Source organism: Biomphalaria glabrata, chromosome 14, assembly GCF_947242115.1.
Source record: "Biomphalaria glabrata chromosome 14, xgBioGlab47.1, whole genome shotgun sequence".
Classification (NCBI taxonomy): Eukaryota; Metazoa; Mollusca; class Gastropoda; family Planorbidae; genus Biomphalaria; species Biomphalaria glabrata.
This window is the reverse complement of record NC_074724.1, coordinates 33885861-33906544: the sequence shown is the minus strand read 5'-3', so window position 1 is coordinate 33906544 and position 20684 is coordinate 33885861. Positions and strand designations below refer to the sequence as shown.

At 37.3% G+C, this 20684-nt stretch overlaps 1 protein-coding gene across 1 annotated transcript; it reads left to right on the top strand.

Annotated features, from left to right (window-relative positions):
* The first annotated feature begins 2805 nt into the window (after positions 1-2805).
* On the top strand, positions 2806-20058 carry LOC106078092 (uncharacterized protein DDB_G0284459-like). Its single transcript, XM_056010192.1, has 6 exons — positions 2806-2960; positions 3494-3529; positions 5785-6609; positions 7616-7688; positions 15362-15424; positions 18283-20058. Exons 2-6 carry the CDS (start codon positions 3508-3510, stop codon positions 18317-18319), a joined length of 1020 nt encoding a protein of 339 aa, XP_055866167.1. The 5' UTR covers positions 2806-2960; positions 3494-3507; the 3' UTR covers positions 18320-20058.
* Positions 20059-20684: the final 626 nt, after the last annotated feature.

Genomic DNA, 20684 nt, shown 5'->3' with positions numbered 1-20684 from the left:
TACCACATGGCATCTCTCAATGCCACCGACGACATAAAACCAAATCATTGATGACAATGACAATTATGTTAATGGTGGTGTGGGTTAGGATGATGATAATGATGATGTTGGGAAATGATTATGATGATGATGTTGGTGATGGTATTTTTGATGATGATGATGATGGTTGTGATTATGATGATATTTGTTGATAATGAAGATTGTGGTGGTCGTGATGTTGGTGGTGGTGCTGGTGAAGGCGGATGTGGTTTTAATGATGCTGATGATGATGGTGATGATAGTGGGGGGTGATAGTGATGATGATCTTGATAAAGGTGGTTTGATGATGATCTTCTTGATGTTGCTGAGGACGATTGCGATTTACGAATGATGTGGTGCTGATAATCATGATGATGTTGGTGTTGACGGTGCGGGTAATAATGATGATAACTGTTATTAAGATAATGATGGTGATGGTGACTATTGTAACGATAATGGTTGTGATTCTCATTTCAAATAGGAATTTAGATTTCTACGAACAAGCCCTCCGGACTTTGTGATAACTACACAACACCCTTTCAAATGAAATTACTACGTTTTAAACTAACTTGTGCAAGCTCTCTTGCAAGATTACTTTCATCTCTTGCCTTAATTAATTTTTTTGATAAATCGAATATTAAAAAATTACATAATAAAATTAGGATGCTATAATACATAGCATATTAGGCTTTAAAATGCACTGGGTATGAATGCGTGGGTGAGGACAGGGATATAGTTGTGCTATATTCCATAAAGATTTTATTAGTCAGCTCTGGGTTTCAGGATCTGTGTCTTGGATCTCATCCTTGACGAGGATTATGATCTAGATACCTATGTCTTCGTTACATTCCCCCCCCCTCCCCTTTTTTTCTATTCTTATCTTCCCCTACAATAGCTTTCGAGGCAATTAAAAAAAAAAAGCGACCACTCGGCCTGTTCTCTTACACCTCTTCGTCCGCGAGACATCGTGAATCACTCTTCTGTCAGAAAAGACAATGATCGGTCTTATTAGGTTGACGCGTGACTTCTATCTTGGGACAGTGACGTAGTCTGTTCCGGCTAGCTTCTTGCAATGATGCGAAAAATCTCACAGCTCACTGCTATCGGAATGTATTATTTCGGGTAACACTAAGGAGCTGTCACTGAATCCGAAGATTATAGCCATGGGCAACAATGCGACGTTGAAAGACAGTCATCGAGCAAATAATATGGTCAGCTCAACTTTACTTTTACAACAAATAGATATCAATTAGAATGGACGATGGGGCGTCTCTTAAAAATTCACATGGATTCTAATTCCAGACCTCTGGTTTCGGACCTCATGCTTTACAACTCAGCCACCATGTTTCATACAGTTTGATAAGGTGGTTAGTTATAACTGCATTCATTAATCTGGCGAGTTCATAACATAGAGACAGACAGAATGCAATAGAATAAGACTGTTTCTAAGACTCAACAAGGTTTTCTTTAAAAGAGAACATGTATGAATTGTGAAGTGATAAAATCCTAATTTAGCTATTAGATGCCACCAACTATTGCGTTATTTTGTTGAACTGTTACGTCACCAGGTTTTGTGCTCTAGACAACTTTTTGTTTTCTGCATGTAAAATGAAATTGGAAAAGAAAAATAGAATAAATATTAGCACGTTTTATACTACCGCTCAGGAAGTAGATAAAACCTTTGACCCTTCACTAAAAACAAGGACAGTGACTCTGGTGTAAAGAAAATCAGACGATATCCTATCAAGAAAGATAATCATTAAATTATTACTTTCCCTCCCCAAATAAAAACCACACAAAAACAGTTTCACAGCAATTTATTAATGGCGTCTGTTAGCTGACTTCCCATACACATCTTGTTCTGCCCACAGCTTATGTGAGGTGGAGAAGAGGCCATGATTAAGAAACTTTCATAGGGAAAATCAAGAAAAACAATGGGCCTCATTCACCAATCGTAAACAAACAACATTTAGCCACGTGATTCTCTATCTCTTCTATACAAATTGCGTAATCCATAAAGGCTGTCACGTGATACGTATTTTTCATTGTTTTATCAATATTATGACGTGGCTAAATGTGTTTATTTACGATTGGTGAAAGAGGTCCATTGTTTTTCTTGATTGGGATATGGGATGATACTAATGCTGTTGTGGTTCCTTTTCGAGTCCCTCTTTTATAAGATGCCTTGGATACTTCTAAAGCATTTCAGTTTCATTTGCTAGGATCCTCCTTTCTAGTTCAGCAGTTAGCGTCTAAGATTAGCTGGCATACTAGAATATAATTACGACCAAGAGAGAATTAACTAGGTCCTAGGAAAAAAATTGGATTACACTTTATCAGGCCTCACACCGAGTAACAAATCACCAGCTTCATCTTTTCCACGACGTCTCCTGTAGTAAATACATTTTAAAATGTCCATCTGTGACCCCCGCGGTTAACGAGGGTTCGATGTGGCCAGGACAACGACCAGCAGACTTTACATACTGGATGGACTCACTCAGAGGCGCCCTAGATATCCCGAAATTAAAATTCACAGTCTTGATCTAGGATTCGAACCCGGGACAGTCAGGTTCGGAAGCCAAGCGCTTTACCACTCAGGCAACGGGCTGACAAACTACTGATATATTTATAAATACGTTCAATGTTCAAAGAGTCCCAGGGTGTAGTTTATCTCGAATGTAGCAGTCTATTTTTGTCGTATGTGTCATGATCCAAATCTCCAGTTCATAATTTGGAAGTTTAATTTGACCCACGCATCTTTCGGTCCGTCCAGACGAAGCGCGTCAAGAGGGCTTTCGCCAGACTATATAAGGGGCCGCATTGCTCGTGGACATTTGGAAATTAGTTTGTAGAAGTAGGAAAATATCTAATAATAATCTAATAACAAATTCAGAACTATCTTTTTATTTCGAAACAAGTCTTTCCCACATTTGATCACATCGGTAGGTAAAGCTTGTGCACTAGACATCGTTATGCGTGTATGGGGTGCACTTTGTGCAGGACCTTTGCGTGCATTTTGTATGCGTGCTTCTGATGTGTACATTTGTGTGTGACATTCTTGAACATTTAACATTTGACAGTAAATCTACATTAAGATGTGACATTACTTGCACATTTAACATTTGACAGCAAATCTACATTAAGATGTGACATTACCTGAACATTTAACATTTGAAAGCAAATCTACATTAAGATGTGACATTACCTGAACATTTAACATTTGACAGTAAGATGTGATATTAAGTGAACATTTAACATTTGACAGTAAATCTACATTAAGATGTGATATTATGTATTTCTCTGCGTTCCGTGTTACGGTTTAGTTATGGAAATGCCATGTTATGATTACAGTATCTGTATTTTAATAGCTTTTCTTTATATGCATGCATAAGAAGGTGTTTTTTTTTAGTTTGAGTGCAATTGTATTATGCTATCAACGACAACTCATGTTGTTTTTTTCTTAATGTGCTTACAGATCGGCTGTCAACAATGTCTCAACAACTTTCCCTCGGTAAGAATTTTCCTCATCATTTTAACGGCACATCCTATTGTTCCAATTTTATCTTGGTGTCTCCAAATTAAAACAGGAAACGCTCCTGCTTTTAATCATTTTACAATTATCCTAGGATAACAAAATATAGCTTTAAAAAAATGTATTAAATACTTAGCACATTGACAGCAGAACAGGTAAACGGAATTTTGTATGTGTACAATAATTTGCAATAAGCAAAGCTGTCATTTATTTATCGTCGGTGTTATAAGGTTGCTCCATAAAGAAAACCCATCTCTCATGTAGACTGGGGTCTAGGTATAATGTCAGATTAGAAACAAGTATATATAGTAGCTTAAAGTCATTTATTAAATAAACTTTACTTTTTTATAAGTATCTAAATACCTTCCATTTTCCATATCAGTAATTTTAAAAACAGCACCCTTTATGGTTAGCAGTGGTGTCAAGCAGGGATGTGTGTTCGCACCTACTCTGTTTGGCATATTCTTCTCCTGTCTACTGCATTATGTGTACAACGACATAAACGAAGGTGTGTTTCTCCATACAAGATCCTCTGGAAAACTATTTAATGTATCAAGGCTGCGGGCAAAAACCAAGGTTAGGAAGCTACTCGTCAGGGAACTCCTGTTTGCTGATGATGCAGCTATTGTGGCTGATTCTGATATTCAGCTACAGTCCCTGGTTGACAAACTATCTGCTGCTTGCCAGAAGTTCGGCTTAAATATTAGTCAAAGCAAGACTAAGATACTAGTTCAGAACACAAATACTGCACCTCAAGTAAATATTAATGGCCAACCACTAGAAGTTGTTGATCACTTTTGCTATCTCGGCTCCATCATATCCAACAATACTCTTCTGGATAAAGACATTAACAACAGGATAGCCAAAGCAATGGGCACCTTGTCACGGTTGCAGAAAAGAGCGTGGGACAACATATTGCTGACTAACAATACTAAAGCCTTAGTCTACCGGACCTGTCTGATGAGCACTTCGCTATACTGGAAGTGAAAAGCTGAATGTCTTCCACCTCCGATGCCTAAGGCGGATCTTTAAAATAAGGTGGCAAGATAAGATAACCAATGAGGAAGTGCTACGAAGAGCAGTACATCCGCTCTGTTATCAGCAGCAGACGCCTTGGCTGGCTTGGCCACATTCGTAGAATGCCAGTAGGTCGGCTTCCACAAGACATTCTGTATGGCGATCTAATAGAAGGCAGGAGAGCCGCTGGTCGTCCACTTTTACGTTATACGGATGTATGCAAACGAGGCATGAAGCTCTTCAAAATCGACACTAGCAGCTGGGAAAAGTAGCACTGGATAGATCCACATGGAGAGAGAGCATAAAGGAAGGGTCACGGATTGAAGATGTCATACACAACAGTAGTAGAAAGAAGGGTGAAAATGCAACGGCGCCTGGTGATTACATATGCCCAACCTGTGACCGCAGCTGTGTATCAAGGATTTGCCTCTAGGCACACAAGAATTTGCAAAAAGAGACGTAAAATGCCACAGAGAGAATTTTAAAAACACTCACTCTGTTCATCTGTCTGTCTGGGTGGATTCTTTTACACGTTGTTTCTCCCATTTCGTATCGTATTGCGTAGAGACATATTCATTCATTATACTTTGCAATATATGAATCAAACAAAACAGTATCCAATTAGTTAATCAATTAAAGATAATTAATTAATGTAGTTGTTTTATACCGAAAATAGGAAGATAAACTTGCAATATTGAGAGATACGGCAGCTACGGAACAGTGCCATCTCTTCACTACATATTTTTTGTTGATGATTTTTTTTTAAGTATTTTATTTTTCTACCTTTTTCTTTTTATCTCTCTCAACACATTAAGTCTTCACACTTGTCTCCCCTTTCATCAGCGTTACCAACCTGGTCCCAGCTGAAGAGTTTATAGATACTCGATCTTTTTCTAAAAATAGAATATTCTCTCATTACGGAGCATCATCGCATGGTATGGCCATGCCACCATCAGTCTCAAAGCGACTCTGGATCATGTCACAGATAATGAGCTATTTGCCTGGGCATTAGCTATGGTCTGAACGAGGTCGCACACTTCATAGCAATTGGTCATTGCATTAATATTTTTAAACATAAACTAACCACTGATATTGAAACTTTCACACTCAACCACAAAGCACCCACAACGGTATTATTTTTTTTTTAAATCTTTACTAATGTTTTTCCCACTTGGTTTGCTTGCTCTAACTTAAAACTTTTTCATTTTTGGCCACAGTTTCTCTGATTTTGGCCTTGAACTGCGCCTTGGTCTATCTACTTCCGCTGTCAGATGACGCCGTGGGAATACTTCCGGTCGTGCCAGAAATCTCCGTCGAAGACATCAGCGACGAGACCGAGACCATCAGCGACTTCCTGAGAAACGTACATAACAGTAAAGATGTTTCCATGGACCGCGACCACTCCCTGGAACTGGACGGACATGATTCACAAGTCACGGACTTTCTAGAAAACATGTTTGGAAACGGCAGGGATAATGTGGACAGAAGATCTTCAGACAATGACCACACCGACGACTCCAAGGAACCTGTGCGAGGCACGGATGACAGCAAAGAAAACAAATCTACTGACAAAGATCACGACGATTCTAAAGACAAAGAACATGATAACTCTAAAGATAAAGATCACGATAACTCAAGAGATAAAGATAATGATAACTCTAAAGATAAAGATCACGATAACTCAAGAGATAAAGATAATGATAACTCTAAAGATAAAGATCACGATAACTCAAGAGACAAAGACAATGATAACTCTAAAGATAAAGATCACGATAACTCAAGAGATAAAGATAATGATAACTCTAAAGATAAAGATCACGACAACTCAAGAGATAAAGATAGTAATAACTCTAAAGATAATGATAACTCTAAAGATAAAGATCACAATAACTCAAGAGATAAAGATAATGATAATTCTAAAGATAAAGATCACGACAACTCAAAAGATAAAGATAGTAATAACTCCAAAGATAATGATAACTCTAAAGACAGAGATCAGGATAATTCAAAAGATAAAGATCACGACAATTCTAAAGATGATGGTAAGATTTTTTGTTTATTCTTTTTTTTTGTTGTTGTTGTTGAGTTATTGTTTTTTTTTGGTATTTGTTATTCGTGAAAATATTAACCAAATATTGCTGCATATTGTTTTAGGGCCTGAAAAGTTTTGTTAGAGTCGGCAGCGCTTATGTGTCTTAGTCACTCATACCCTTGCCATTGTAGACGCCTAGCTAAGGTGCTTGCAGTTTTTCTATTGGTCATCACATTTCTAGACTATACAACATCTACACTAGTCCATTGCCTCTTGTCGTCAGGGGGCAGCGCGAGCGTGAAAAATGTAATTTTTAAAAAGTATTTTTAAAGTTTAATAAATATTTTTTTAAAAATAAGAATTTAAAAACAACTCTTAGCTTAAAACTAAAATTTTAAAAAAGTGTTAGGTGTAATTAGTTTGAGATGAAATGTGGTTTTATATTCTACTCTTTAGAGCGTTTTAATATACTGAGTCTAGGATTAAACTATTTCAAAGTATTTGTGTAGTGTAGAAGGAAAAATCTTTTCTGAAAATGGAAATTATGACGATGTTCATTACCAAATCCATTACAAACTTTTCTTCATACATAGTCTTTGATAAAAACCAACATACAGTTTATAACTGTAACCATAGTCTCTACAAAAGGCATATCTGTCCTTAGCTTAGTACTTTTTCTATATAAAAACAAAATTTATTCATTTCGACCAACTGATTAAATAATTTGTTGATTTTTTTTATTATTAATTGATTCGTGAGTTTTCATTGAGCAGGAGCTTATATGCAAAATTCGATGATGATTGTATGATTAGAAGTGCTCGAAAATCGATTGCAAAAATCTAAACAACATGCAAAAAAACATACAGAGTGACCTAATAGGAGGGTTGTAGTATGAATTTTATTTGATGTATCAACAAGAAGTCAAAAGTACACATGTATGCATACACGCATAAATTTATAAAAATAGAAAAATAAATGAATTCACACGAATCTGTTGGTTTTTTGTTTTTTTTCAGACACATGTCCAGCCAATCCAGTGGAAATTTCAGACCATCAGCTGACTGTGACCACAGCCAATGGATGCAAAGTGTGAGTATTAAAGCCTAAATAAGAATAGAGTTTTAATGTCAGGGTCAGTGTTCTTGTAGCTCAAGATTTTCTTTATTTTAAACTATTAGTTGGCCAGTGTTCACTTGATTTGAAAATGAAAAGATGTATTGTGGACAGTGGCGGAACTGGTACTTTTATACACCCCAACCCAAAGTTTTATCATCTTCTAAACAAAATGATTTAGGTCGCTAAGAAGAAATATTCTTTGTCCATGTGTACCTCTCTTTCATTTGGTGTGTATGTCTGTGTGTGTATGTGTGGGACTCTCTTAGCTTGTGCGTATCGCTCTCTCTTTTCCTGTGTGTGTGTGTGTGTGTGTGTGTGGTTGTGTGTGACTCTCTTAGCTCGTGCGTATCGCTCTCTCTTTTCCTGTGTGTGTGTGTGTGCGCCTCTTCTTATCTTATAAAAGATGTTACTTCAAAAAAACAAAAAAGTAAGATGTTTACGTTCTATGCGTCATGCATATTAACCAATGACTTAAATTCTGCCAAGTCACAGGTTTTCCTGGCCAGCTCAGGCAACCCATTCCATGTTCTAATAGCACTAGGGAAGAAGGAGTATTTGTACAAATTTGTCCTAGCATATGGGACGAGGGAGGAATGTGCCTTTATCTTTGTGTTTGTGCCTCTCTCATTTCGTGCGTGTATTTTTCTTGTGTGTGTGTGTGTGTGTGTGATTCTCTTAGTGCGTACGCATTTCTCTTTTGTTTTATGTGTGTGTGTGTGTGTGACTGGGTGTGTTTACTTCTCTCGATCTTTCGTGTGTGTATCTCGGTCCTCAATCTACATATTAAATTATTTTTAACCCAGTGGCCTAGCTTGGGGGGGGGGGGAGAATTTGAAAATCCCCTGGGCCCCCACTTGAGGGATGGGGGGCAGATATTACTTAAAAAGGTCAAGCCCCCCAGGGACCCAAAATGATAGCAAATTCCTAGCTACGCGACTGTTTTAACCGATGTTTTCTCTTTTTTTTTTTTTGTTATGCTGTCTATTCTAGCCCGACTTTCTATCCTCTAACCCGACTTTCTATTCACTCTAAATTCTGTTGGTGTCAACTAAAAATTTCAGATGCACACTGAATAGTTTCAACTAGATGATTTACATTTCAGAAAACACTTTGTTTGTGTCAAGGTTTTTTTTTGTTTTTTTTTTTTGGCGTTATATAAAACAAGCTTGTATAATATGGAATTTAAATTCTGAGCCATTTTCTTTTAAGAACATAAATGCATACGCCACATGCGCCCCTCCCTACCGTGCAGTGTCTTCGCGTTACCACTGACTGACAGTTGTACTGACAAAGCAATTTCAGTCCTGAAGTGGCTTGCAACCATCTTCACCACTTGTCACATCTCGTTACGTATCCCAAGAGCCCTCGATCTCGCCTCGTTTCCCCCCAAAGTATCGTCTCGCGAGAACATGTTCAAATTTCAAACAATCCAACCGTAGAATGGTAGCCGTTACTACAGAACTACTAATTGTCACCGCAGGGAAGCTAAAAAAAAAGTCTTCAGGGGCGAGACAGTAGGAGATCAACCTGAGAGCCTCTTCCTTTAATAACCTAGCCTCTTCAGCAGCTCTTGATTTGAAGTATAATAAAAGAGTTTCATAGACATAATCTAAGTTTAAATATCTGGAAACCGTTAGCTTCCATGTAACATAAGACCACTCAGGCGCCGTACGATTCTGATTGTATCCCGGCGTGCTCATGACAATTAAAAAAAAATTATATACTAATCGTGTTGAAACCAATCAGTGGCGACACTAGGGTTGCTGTCACCTGATGCGGCCCGCACCCCCCCCCCCTCCCGTTAAACCAGTCAGTGCAAGGAATGCAGACATGGACTATGTTAACCTGTTTCTATATTTTACGAGGCAATTATGTGCCCACCCACGGGCACGATGGGCTTTTACAGTAGTGCAAGACTGTGACGTCACCCAGGGCTTCATCCTTAAAAGCGGGCCTCCAAAATTCAAACATATATTATTTTTATCCAAGTATTAATAGCAGATATAAGAAAATAGGAGGCGTGGTGGTTGAGTGGTAAAGCGCTTGGCTTCCGAAACTGGGAGTCCTGGGTTTGAATCTTAGGATTTTTAATTTCGGGATCTTTAGCACGCCTCTGAGTCCACCCAGCTCTTAGTGGTACATAAGTTGAGGAAAGGTAAAAGCAGTTGGTCGTTGTGCTGGCCACATGACACCTTCGTTAACAGATTACCTTTACATCATCTGCCCTAAAGACCACATGGGAACTTTACCTTTTCCCTGCAGAAAAGTCTTGGCGAGCCCTTCTTCTTCTTCTTCTTCTAGCCAGCTTTATTGCTGCTGAGCTGTGAGCTCTTTTGCAGACTGTGCCAAGGAAAAAAAGTGTGCTGTTTAGCGAGCCCTAAGCATCGTGTTGTACGGCCCTACTGTTATGATTATAATATTCTGGCTGTTATGTTGACTTATATGCACGTTATAAAAGCATTAAAATCAAGTCTTAAAGCGGTTCCGCCCACGACGGTAAGACACGAGATTGGTGTCGCCACCAGTGCATGTTTCCTGATTCTTGCAACCCTCAGCATGGCGACCTGATTTATTCTAATGTACGCCTGTCCAGGTGTGACGAATTACATTAAAACAAGGTGTTTTTTTTTTAAATAAATGTTCTTTTAAACGGACATGACAAAACAACAATAGATTCTATATTTAAGACCATAAATTCTACTATGACGTAACTTGCGTAACGCAGACTCCTGTAGAAGTAATGAGCCTAAAACGGTGATTAATTACGCAACGAAACGTCCAGCATTTTTAATTAGATTGTGTGTGTGTGTGTTTATAAACTGTCAACTTTGAGTGACGTAATCACGACCGCGAGTGCGTATATGAGTGTGAGGTTCACTGTGGTTTTCAATTTAAAAGTATGATTCACGTTTATGCGTTTTAATTCAAGCTGTGCTCTACTCACTTTAAGTCGCAGAATTTCTTTAGACTACAGGCTCATGAATAATTAAAATAATAGCCTCAAAACTATACACTATTCTTCGAGCATTTTAAATGTACAGAAAATCTACGTACTCGGACGACTAAACGAGCTTTAGAAAACCCGCATACATGGCAGTATATACATTGTATTGTTAATAGGCCAATTTATCTTCTTAAGGGGAGATTACTATTAACTATTTTAAAGGGAGACTACAAAATTAAATACCAGTGGTTTAGGTCTCGATCCTGGGAGTGCATGAATATGATTATTAGCTTTTAATTTTAATAAAAAGAGACAGAATCAGTTGTTGTTGTTGTTGTTCCGAATTACGAATTATCCATTGATTGATTAGTAAGTAAGTGAGTTCCCCTTTCAGATATATAGGGCAGATGATATAAGGGTCATCTGTTTCTGTGGCCCAGGGTCATCGAGGGTGTCAATCCGCCTTTACTTTGACCGAAAGTCAAAGTCCTAATCTACACCGTGATGTGAACCCATGATCTCCGGCTCGGAAGTCAAGCGCTTTACCACTCAGCCACCGCACCTCCTCATATTGATAAGTACCGGTGCATAAGTCAATAAAAGACTAGAAAGTAAAAAAAATCGTAGGGTGTAAACCTAGACAATGAAGTTTACGACGCACATCTCTCTCTCTCTCTCTCTCTCTCTCTCTTTCTCTCTCTCTGGCTCTATCTCCCATCCACTTCTACACTCTCTGCGCCCATCAAACCTGAAACAACAGTTTACGACTTTAAAGCACATAAATGACAGCCTATGTTGTTTAGAATTACAGCTTGTCATTACGACATTTGAAGTCGACCCAGACAGACTTTCATACCACAGATGTTTTATTGATTTGTTTTCGCCGGCGTTACGTTGCAAGTATTGGTACGTTAATTTACTGAAGACGTTTGAAGATTTTGTACAAGCCTCGGGGTCAATTTTCCCTTGCCGCTTATACAATAGGGATTCCTAAACTAGCTCTAATACATGCCTATATACTAGTATAGAGATATGCTGTTTACTATTGCATTTACTTATTGTCGTATTGAGGTCTACACTTTTTTACTATGTAGTTCATGATGATAATGTAGCATTAGTAGGTCATAATTATATTGTAACTTTAGTAGGTCATGACGATAATGTAGCATTAGTAGGTCATGATGATAATGTAGCATTAGTAGGTCATAATTATATTGTAACTTTAGTAGGTCATGACGATAATGTAGCATAAGTAGGTCATGATGATAATGTAGCATTAGTAGGTCATAATTATATTGTAACTTTAGTAGGTCATGACGATAATGTAGCATTAGTAGGTCATAATTATATTGTAGCTTTAGTAGGTCATGACGATAATGTAGCATTAGTAGGTCATAACTATATTGTAGCATTAGTAGTTCATGATTATAATGTAGCATTAGTAGGTCATAATTATATTGTAGCTTGAGTAGGTCATGACGATAATGTAGCATTAGTAGGTCATTATTATATTGTAGCTTGAGTAGGTCATGACGATAATGTAGCATTAGTAGGTCATTATTATATTGTAGCTTGAGTAGGTCATGGTTATAATGTAGCTTACGTAGATCATAGCCTAACTATCATTGGTAGGTCATAATTATGATGTAGCATTAGAAGGTCATAATTATAATATAGCATTAGTGGGTCATAAGTATAATGTAGCTTTAGTAGGTCATGATTATAATGTTGCGATTGGTAGGTCATAACTATAATGTAACTTAGAAGGTCATAACTATAATGTAGCATTAGTAAGTCATAATATAATGTAGCAATTGATAGGTCATAATTATTATGTAGCAGGTAAAAGGACGCTTTGGTACTAACAGTGGGCTGGGTGCTACAGTTTGAGAATCCTAGTCCTGTTAGTTTTCCGTCGTTTTAGCATTCCCTCTAACTTTCCTGAATGTCTTAGTTGACAGCTTCAGGTTGCACCAGTAAACAAATTTGTTTCTATGCTCGTCTGCTGCCATGGAGCACAGCTTCAGACGGTCTCCACTTTAACATTCCACGGATTTGTTATAAAGTTGTTTCAGACAAATTACTCGATAAATTGATATGTTACACAGCAAAAGAGAATTGATTAAACTTGTAAATATATTGGATAGAAATGAAAGCAGTTTAGGTTTGGTAAATCTGCTTATTTATTACCCTGTAACGTCAACAGCAACTCAATAAAGCTTTATTACAAATTTTGCAAAAATACTGACACGAATTGTAAATAATGAAGAGATCCATTCCTCGAGTTCTTTCCCTTGAACTAAGCAGACGGGAAGTTCATTTATTACTTGTCAAGCGCGGGTCTTTTTTGTTTTTTTAATACAACGATAAGGGGAGATAAGAAAAGAATTTTTTTACTCAGTTTTTATCACCATTAGTTATTTTAATTTAACAAGTACGTTATAAATCTGTAGATGTCTTTTTATTAACAACAATTAATTGTTTAACAATGTGGGAACATTTATCTTGTTTTTTTTATAAATATATTTTTTTTATTGCGATTGCTGATTTATTGGCCCTGACTCGAAATCTGCCGAATACGTGTAGTTGTTAAAATGATTACTATATGTTCAGTAACATGAGCCAGACTACATATATAAATATACTAGGGTTAATTAGTGGCCATAACTACTAAAATGATATTCTTTAAAAAAAAAAAGAAAAGTAATTAAAGTGTATAATCAAGGATGGCCTTAGGCCCATTTGGCAAAATGCTCCAATTGGGCCCCACAATTTGCATTAAGCAAATCACCATCAGCCTTGGCTCCTGTCAAGGTCTTTTAAAGATGTAGGACTTAAAGGGTTAACATATTAAGTGTAGAACTATCGTACCATTAACGTAACTTTAATTAACCCTCTGACGCCTATTGCGTTTGAGTTTCCTTCTATGCATGTTGTATAACAAATGTTAATATAATGATCTTTTTTTTTATATTGGGCCCCGCAATTCTTAAGGCCGGCCCCGTACATGTAGTATTGGGTGGTGTTCACGTGAAATAATTGTGGGAATAGCCTTAGAGAGGTGATTTGTGTGTGTGTGTGTGTACGTGTGTGTGTGAATTGGACTCAGTTGATTTCGATATCAATAATTGTGAAAACATTCTATTGGACAGAAATCCAATCTGTGTGATATTTACAGCTGTGTTTACAAAAAACTTCATTATATGTTTTTATGACTTGACTTTAATGACTTACTTGACTCAGTCTTTTCGACTCACAGTGGACCATAGGGCCACAACACCACTTCGTCATAGGACACTGCTCTGAGTCTGGGCGAAATTCCCCTCAGCTGGGTCCATGTCCATCCTGCCGTCTTTGCCCGGCGCCTTCGTCACGGAGGTCACGCTTTGCCTCTTCTACTGGTCTCCTCCATGTTTTCTTTGGTCTTCCAGCCTTTCTCTTCCCCCCCTGTGGTCTCTAGTCTGGGGACCTGTCTTGCAATGCATTCTATTGTTTATGTTTTTATGATGTCGGTAAATTATTTGTCCTTAAATGGACATTCTTTCTTTCTATTATCACAAATAAGCTACATACATCAAGAGACAATATCTATCGTAATGTACATTTACACTATTCAGTCTATTCAGCCTATTAGTTCACTCAACTCTAAGGGTTGCCTGAAATAAGTTTGTTTGTTTTACATGTTCCGTATGTGTTACATGTTTCGGATGTGTTACATATTTCGGATGTGTTACATATTTCGGACGTTTTACATGTTTCGGATGTGTTACATATTTCGGATGTTCCTTCAGAAGTAAAGGACCATCGAGACGGCCGATACAAAGGTCCAGTGCGCTTACCGCACGACCAGGCATCCATCCTCGTTAGCCGTCGATCGTAGAAACAGCTGACCCGTTATATCATCGTCCTCATAGGTCACAAGGTCTTAAAGTCGAATTTTTTATTTGGGGAGGGGGGGGTCGGGGGTAACTAATCTTTGTTGGGTCTAAATTCTTTCACAGCCGCGACATAGTGAATGAATTAGTGAACCCTCTGTGTACAAAGTTGTCTTAACCGCGGATCTGAGAGTGCAAGCCGACTAGTTTGTACACTCTTGCGCTACGAAATGATTTATTGTTTGTCTTCTAATTTCGTTCAGAGGACGAGGCCATGCTCCAAGCAGTGACGTAGCAACCATGGCTCAAAGGGGTTATGACGAATTGGGGGGGGGGGGCATAAAGACAGTCAATATATTATTACTTTAAAGAAGAACAACCATTCAGTGTTACGACTCTGTTACTAGTTAAGAAGTTGTTACTAAATTCAATGTAAGGACATTGTTGTTGGCCTCCTTCAGTAGTAACGACTATGTAACATCTCGTGGATGAGATGAAAGCCATGAGCATTGTTTATGGTCGGAACGATGTCGCCCACACAGCAGCCCCCCCCCCTTTTTTTTTTCCAAGCAGCTGATGTGACCAATGGACCGGAAATACCCGATCAGTTTGGGGTCTGTAGCGCCGCAGGTTCTGCTAGGTTGTAGCAATGTGTGCCACGATCTACCTAAAGGTCGCCAGCTTTTATTTTAATACATAAATCATTTTACATGTCATCGTGCGACCATTTTAAAAAAGGATTTCATTCATTTGAATATCATTGCTACTAAATAGGTTTATTTTATGGTTGTCATGATAATGTTTATTTCCTGTTTCATCATTCACAGAGTCATTAAGCTGGACGGTATCACCAACAACAAACAGTTCAACGTGCAGGATGACAAGCTGAAGTAAGTCACGTCCATAGAAGGGACATAACCACGTCGAAATATTGAGCAGACGATTCTAAAAGAGCATATAATTGTAGAATAAACTATGCATATACGCAGTCTCATCTACATATTTTGCCACATAATAATTAGAGCTTTTATATAGCGCTACTTTCATGCTTATAGCATGCTCAGAGCACTATGGTCCAATCTCATTTGTAAACCTGGGGGGGGGGAGGAGGGGGTATCTGGGAGAAGGCTTCTTGTGCTGCTCTCGTTAAACACAACTCTGCTCGGGTGTTGAACCCCTTTCAGTGGTAGCCAAGACAAACCACGTTCAAGCATACTGAGCCTCTCGACCACGCTTCCCACATCCAGAGCAGACATGGAACCGTTGTCAGGAGGTGGTCGGTGTCTTTTGGCTGTCTACTTCTGTCTCGAATGTGTATCCCGCGGCCTTTGTAAGAAATCTCCAGCTGCCTCTGTCTCGTTCGGAAGCCACCTGCTCCCAGGTGCCCTCTTTTATGTTAGTTAAAGCAAGTTGGCTCCTAAACTGGTCTTTAAAGCACTACAGGGCTGGGGGAGGGGGCACCAGTTACGCTGACCATCTTTCAGTGAATGAGCCTTTCCCACGTAGCTGTCAAACTATAAGCAGTCCATATACTGTCCATACCGACAATCGCAAGAACATCGCTGTTTGAAGTGCTGACTTGCCATCGTATGTCCTAGGCAAATGGTGAAGGCGTTCAAGACATACCTAAGGGAAGTAATGGTGGAAGTAATGGTGGTTGATCGTTGTGCTGGCCACATGTCACCAAGTGTATAATTTGGACAAGGAAAAGAAAGGAAGTACCTAGTTTTTAACATTCAGTCACTTTTCTAGAATCTATTGTTTAGCAATTTTCGAAGCATATCAATGCTTATGAAAATGTGACTATTAGGTGCTTTAAATAAAGTAATGAAAAACTATATAATTTGGTCTTGGACGATTTCGCCAACGTTTTGCGAATGTAATTGCAAGATGACAATATTTGATTCTATTAAATAAGTTACAGGCTATTACAGTTTAGTCTGAATGTTAATTTAGAATGCGTTCATAACAAAAGAAATTGGAATGAAACAAAATGTACAGTGGCTTTTCAAGTGGTCTTATAAAGTATCATTTAAATTTCTTATACATCTTTTTTTTTTTTTTTTGTTTTATCAATCTAAAATTAAATTTTTCCTTACATATTAGCAAAAGAAAACCTTTAATTGCCTACTTTCACAAAATGAAAATACTTTTACCTGTTTGATATATTATTGATATATTATACTCCCCAAGATAAACCTTTGGGAATCTTCCATTACATTAAACCATCCAAGAAACAAAGCGACTAATTAATTGTTATCTATATTATAAAGTAGAATGTGAGGGGTATGTATGTATGTATGTTACTTATAGACATCAAAACCGCTTGACCAATCTTGATAAAACTAGGCAGGAATGTTCCTTGGGTACCAACTTAGACCGTAGTGTATGTATTGTAGCCCTAAAACAAACTTAAGACCCTCAAAAAAAATAAAGTTGTCCGACTCTATTACAGCTATAGTATTTTATGGATCTAGGCCATGTCTACAATGTTGACATGAGAAAAGATAGAAAGGATTTAGACCTAGATCTAATTTTAAGAAATACACTTTGCGCAGATAGTTTTTTACTTTGACACATGAAAAGACAAAAGAAGATCCATTGATTTCATTATATAATAAAATTAACCTTCAATTTTGTGTTTCAAAAGCATTTTTTACATTAATTAGTTCCTTATATCTGTGACTACAGATTTCCTGACGAACATTCTTTCATTAGACAATACCGTAATGAATCGCGTACTAAAAATTAATTCGTTTAATTGTTTACTTTATAATCCCATCCCTAGATCTAAAACTCTAATTCAACACTAAGATGATAAAACTTCTCTTCGCACAGATAGTTTTATACTTTAACACATAAACATATTAATTAAAGTCCATTCATTTCATATTATGATCAAATAAACATTCAAATTTGGTTTTCTAAAGCTACATTCGTTTACGACAGCTGCGAAGCCAAGTTGAGATAGGCCTAGATCTATATTCATTCATGAATCGCGTACTAAAAATTATTTCGTTTAATTGTTCACTTTATAATACCATCCCTAGATCTAAAACTCTAATCCAACTCTAAGATGATAAAACCTCTCTTCGCACAGATAGTTTTATAATTTAACACATAAATATATTAATTAAAGTCCATTCATTTCATATTTTGATCAAATAAACATTAAAATTTGGTTTTCTAAAGCTACATTCGCTTACGAAAGCTGCGAAGCCGAGTTGAGATAGGCCTAGATCTATATTCATTCATGAATCGCGTACTAAAAATTATTTCGTTTAATTGTTCACTTTATAATCCCATTTATTTAACAAAGCTATCGCTCTTTTCGTTTTTAATAGATAAGAATGTATCGACTTCGGGTAAACCATTTTCGCAAAACTAATTTTATTTTCGTAGCGAAAGAGAAATAACGTGAAAGGATCATTAGCTACGTTTAACATACATCTAAATCCAATCCACTAGATTATTCAAAAGCAAATGTTTTAATTTTAAAAAATGGATTTAAGCCTATTAGCTATTTTGATTTGATAGCTTCATTCACACTATTTTTACATTGACACATTCGCTTTACTTATTACATTATTATTTCGTTTAATTGTTTACAAAACACTCTCAGTGACTATATCGAAAGTAATGCGCAAATAAAGACCCGCGGGTCGCGGGTAACATATGTCTAGTATTAATTAAAGTATATTTTCTCATAATATAGCTCAGCTAATTTTTTGTTTGTTTTGTTTTACAGTGACGTCAGAACAATTTTATTGTCCTATGATGATTAACTCCTGTTAAGGAAAGAAACAGTTCTTAATGCCCCTGCTTAGTTTCTGCCTCCACGATGACTCTGCTCTGTATCTTGGTCTATATTTAAACACGCCTATAATGTGGACTACATTTTAACGCAATAATTGGGGGCCAATGTGTTCGTATAACCAATGACACATTCGTTTAAAGACATTCTTTAGTTGTGTGGAGAATACAACGACCAAAGGCTCACATTTTTATTTTGGGGTCCGCTAAGTCCATTTTTTTTTTGTAGGTAAAGGGTTAAATTTGTATACAGTGGCGAAGCAAGGCATCCATGTTGCCGGCAGGTCCGACGCCAGGGACGCTGATATTGTCAATTGTAGTCAAACTGAATTTCCGTTTGATTGGATCAATAAAATTATCTTATCTTATCTAGAAACAATTTGGAATCTAGTTTGGGTACCGAATAGATGATGGGGGAGGGGGGAGGGAGGGCATTCACTATTATTGAAATGCATCTTGTAGAAGTATTTGAAGGTTTTTCGGCATCTGGGGGGGGGGGGGGGAGACAGACGGGAAATCACATGGGGCCGAAAATATTTCTGGGCCCTGGTTAAAAAAATAGGCTGGGGTGTGACAAAAAGCAAGTCAGTTCATTCTGTTTGTATTAGAACATATACAAAAGAACATATATATAATATACAACGAACGTTCTATAAATATTGGTGTGTCCTGACATTAAATTACGACTTGTTACAAATAAAAGTGTCGTGACACTCAATTCATTTACAACTTCGTACACGTAACAATTGTCACGCGTCTTGTTATCAGATATTTGTATTATCAGTGCGGCACTGCATCAGATATTTTTATTATCATTGCGGCACTGCATCAGATATTTTTATTATCAATTTTATTTCATTTCCTTTTTTTTTTCGATGGCTCCTGATTTTCCTTATTGGTAATGGGTCTGGGCGCTATGAACCCCTTTGCGCCTTTGTTGCTACGCCACTGCTTGTATAATAATAAGATTCTCATTTCTATTTATCGTTTGAATGCGTCTGGACTTTAATTTGAATTAGTAATCCATTTTTTTCTTACAAAGCTTATATCAACTCTCCGCCTGTCAATGTGCTAAACATTTTGTACACGTTATTTCTCCCACTTCCCATTCTCGGATCAAGATGAAATTTTGAACAATTGTTCATTGTCCTTAACAAAACATTAAAAAATGTTTAAAAATTAATTAATTAATTAGTGGTACCGGTAATTAACTAGTTTAGTTAGATGTAGAAACAGAAATAAATATTACACTATTGAGATATATTGCTGTAAATGTGCTGTTCTTTTAATTGTACAAGCTTTTTTTTTTACATTGTTTTTCCTCATCATAGACTTTGACAGATTTTTCCCTAGACCTAAAAGTCTAGATTATATGAATGCCGACTGTCTAACAAATTTAGCTATTTAATAGCCATAATTATTAGCGACTATGAAGTCTTCACTTTCTGCTGTTCACCTGTCACGTGTGGCGCGCGGGTTAATTTCTTATGTTTGCATTGAAGTCTGTGCAAAAACCGTTGCCTTGATATAGTCACATGTTCCTTGTATAAGTCTTCCGAATTGTACAGCCATAGATAGACGCATCTAGCTTGTACCATACAATAGTTACCATTAATGTTCAGTTCAGTTTGTATACTTGCATTATTCTACATTATACCATTTGACAAAGTGTGATCGATGTGCATATGTGAAATAAAAATGTTTTTCTACATTTTTTTTTTACAAATCAAATACCTGCTCTTTCAAAATATATTTGTCTGTTTTATAAAGTGTAGATTAATATGCTAATATGTTAACCTGCTTAGTGACTACTTTTTAGAAAATACGATATGATGGGTTTACCTCCCCTGTTTTATTAATAGCTACAAATCAAATCGCGATTAGTAACAACCCTTATCTTAATGCATGCGTCTGATAATCTGGGCGTGGTCGGCCAGTTGATCTATTTCCTGTCTCCAGCTCGGCATATCTACAACAGGTCCTTTTTTTTTCTGCTTATATAGATCTATAGATTATATTTGTTTATCATGTTCTGATCATGGCCATGGCTATCGCTAAGGGAGCCGAACATACTATTCAAGCACGTAGCTATGACTCTCATATTGGTGACTATGCTGTCCTAGTATTTGCTATCACTCTCGTGTCTCTACTTGATGTATATTATGAGAAGCCCTCGCCTGGAAACCCCTCAAGTAAATGGAAGAAAGGACTGACCCATGAAATGCGTGGCGAAGAGTTTTGGGTGCAGATGCCAGGCAGCTGTGCAGAAGTGGAAAAAGATGGAGAGACTCTCGCCCAGAACCGAGACGCCTGGAGGAAGCTGAATGGTGGGTGAAG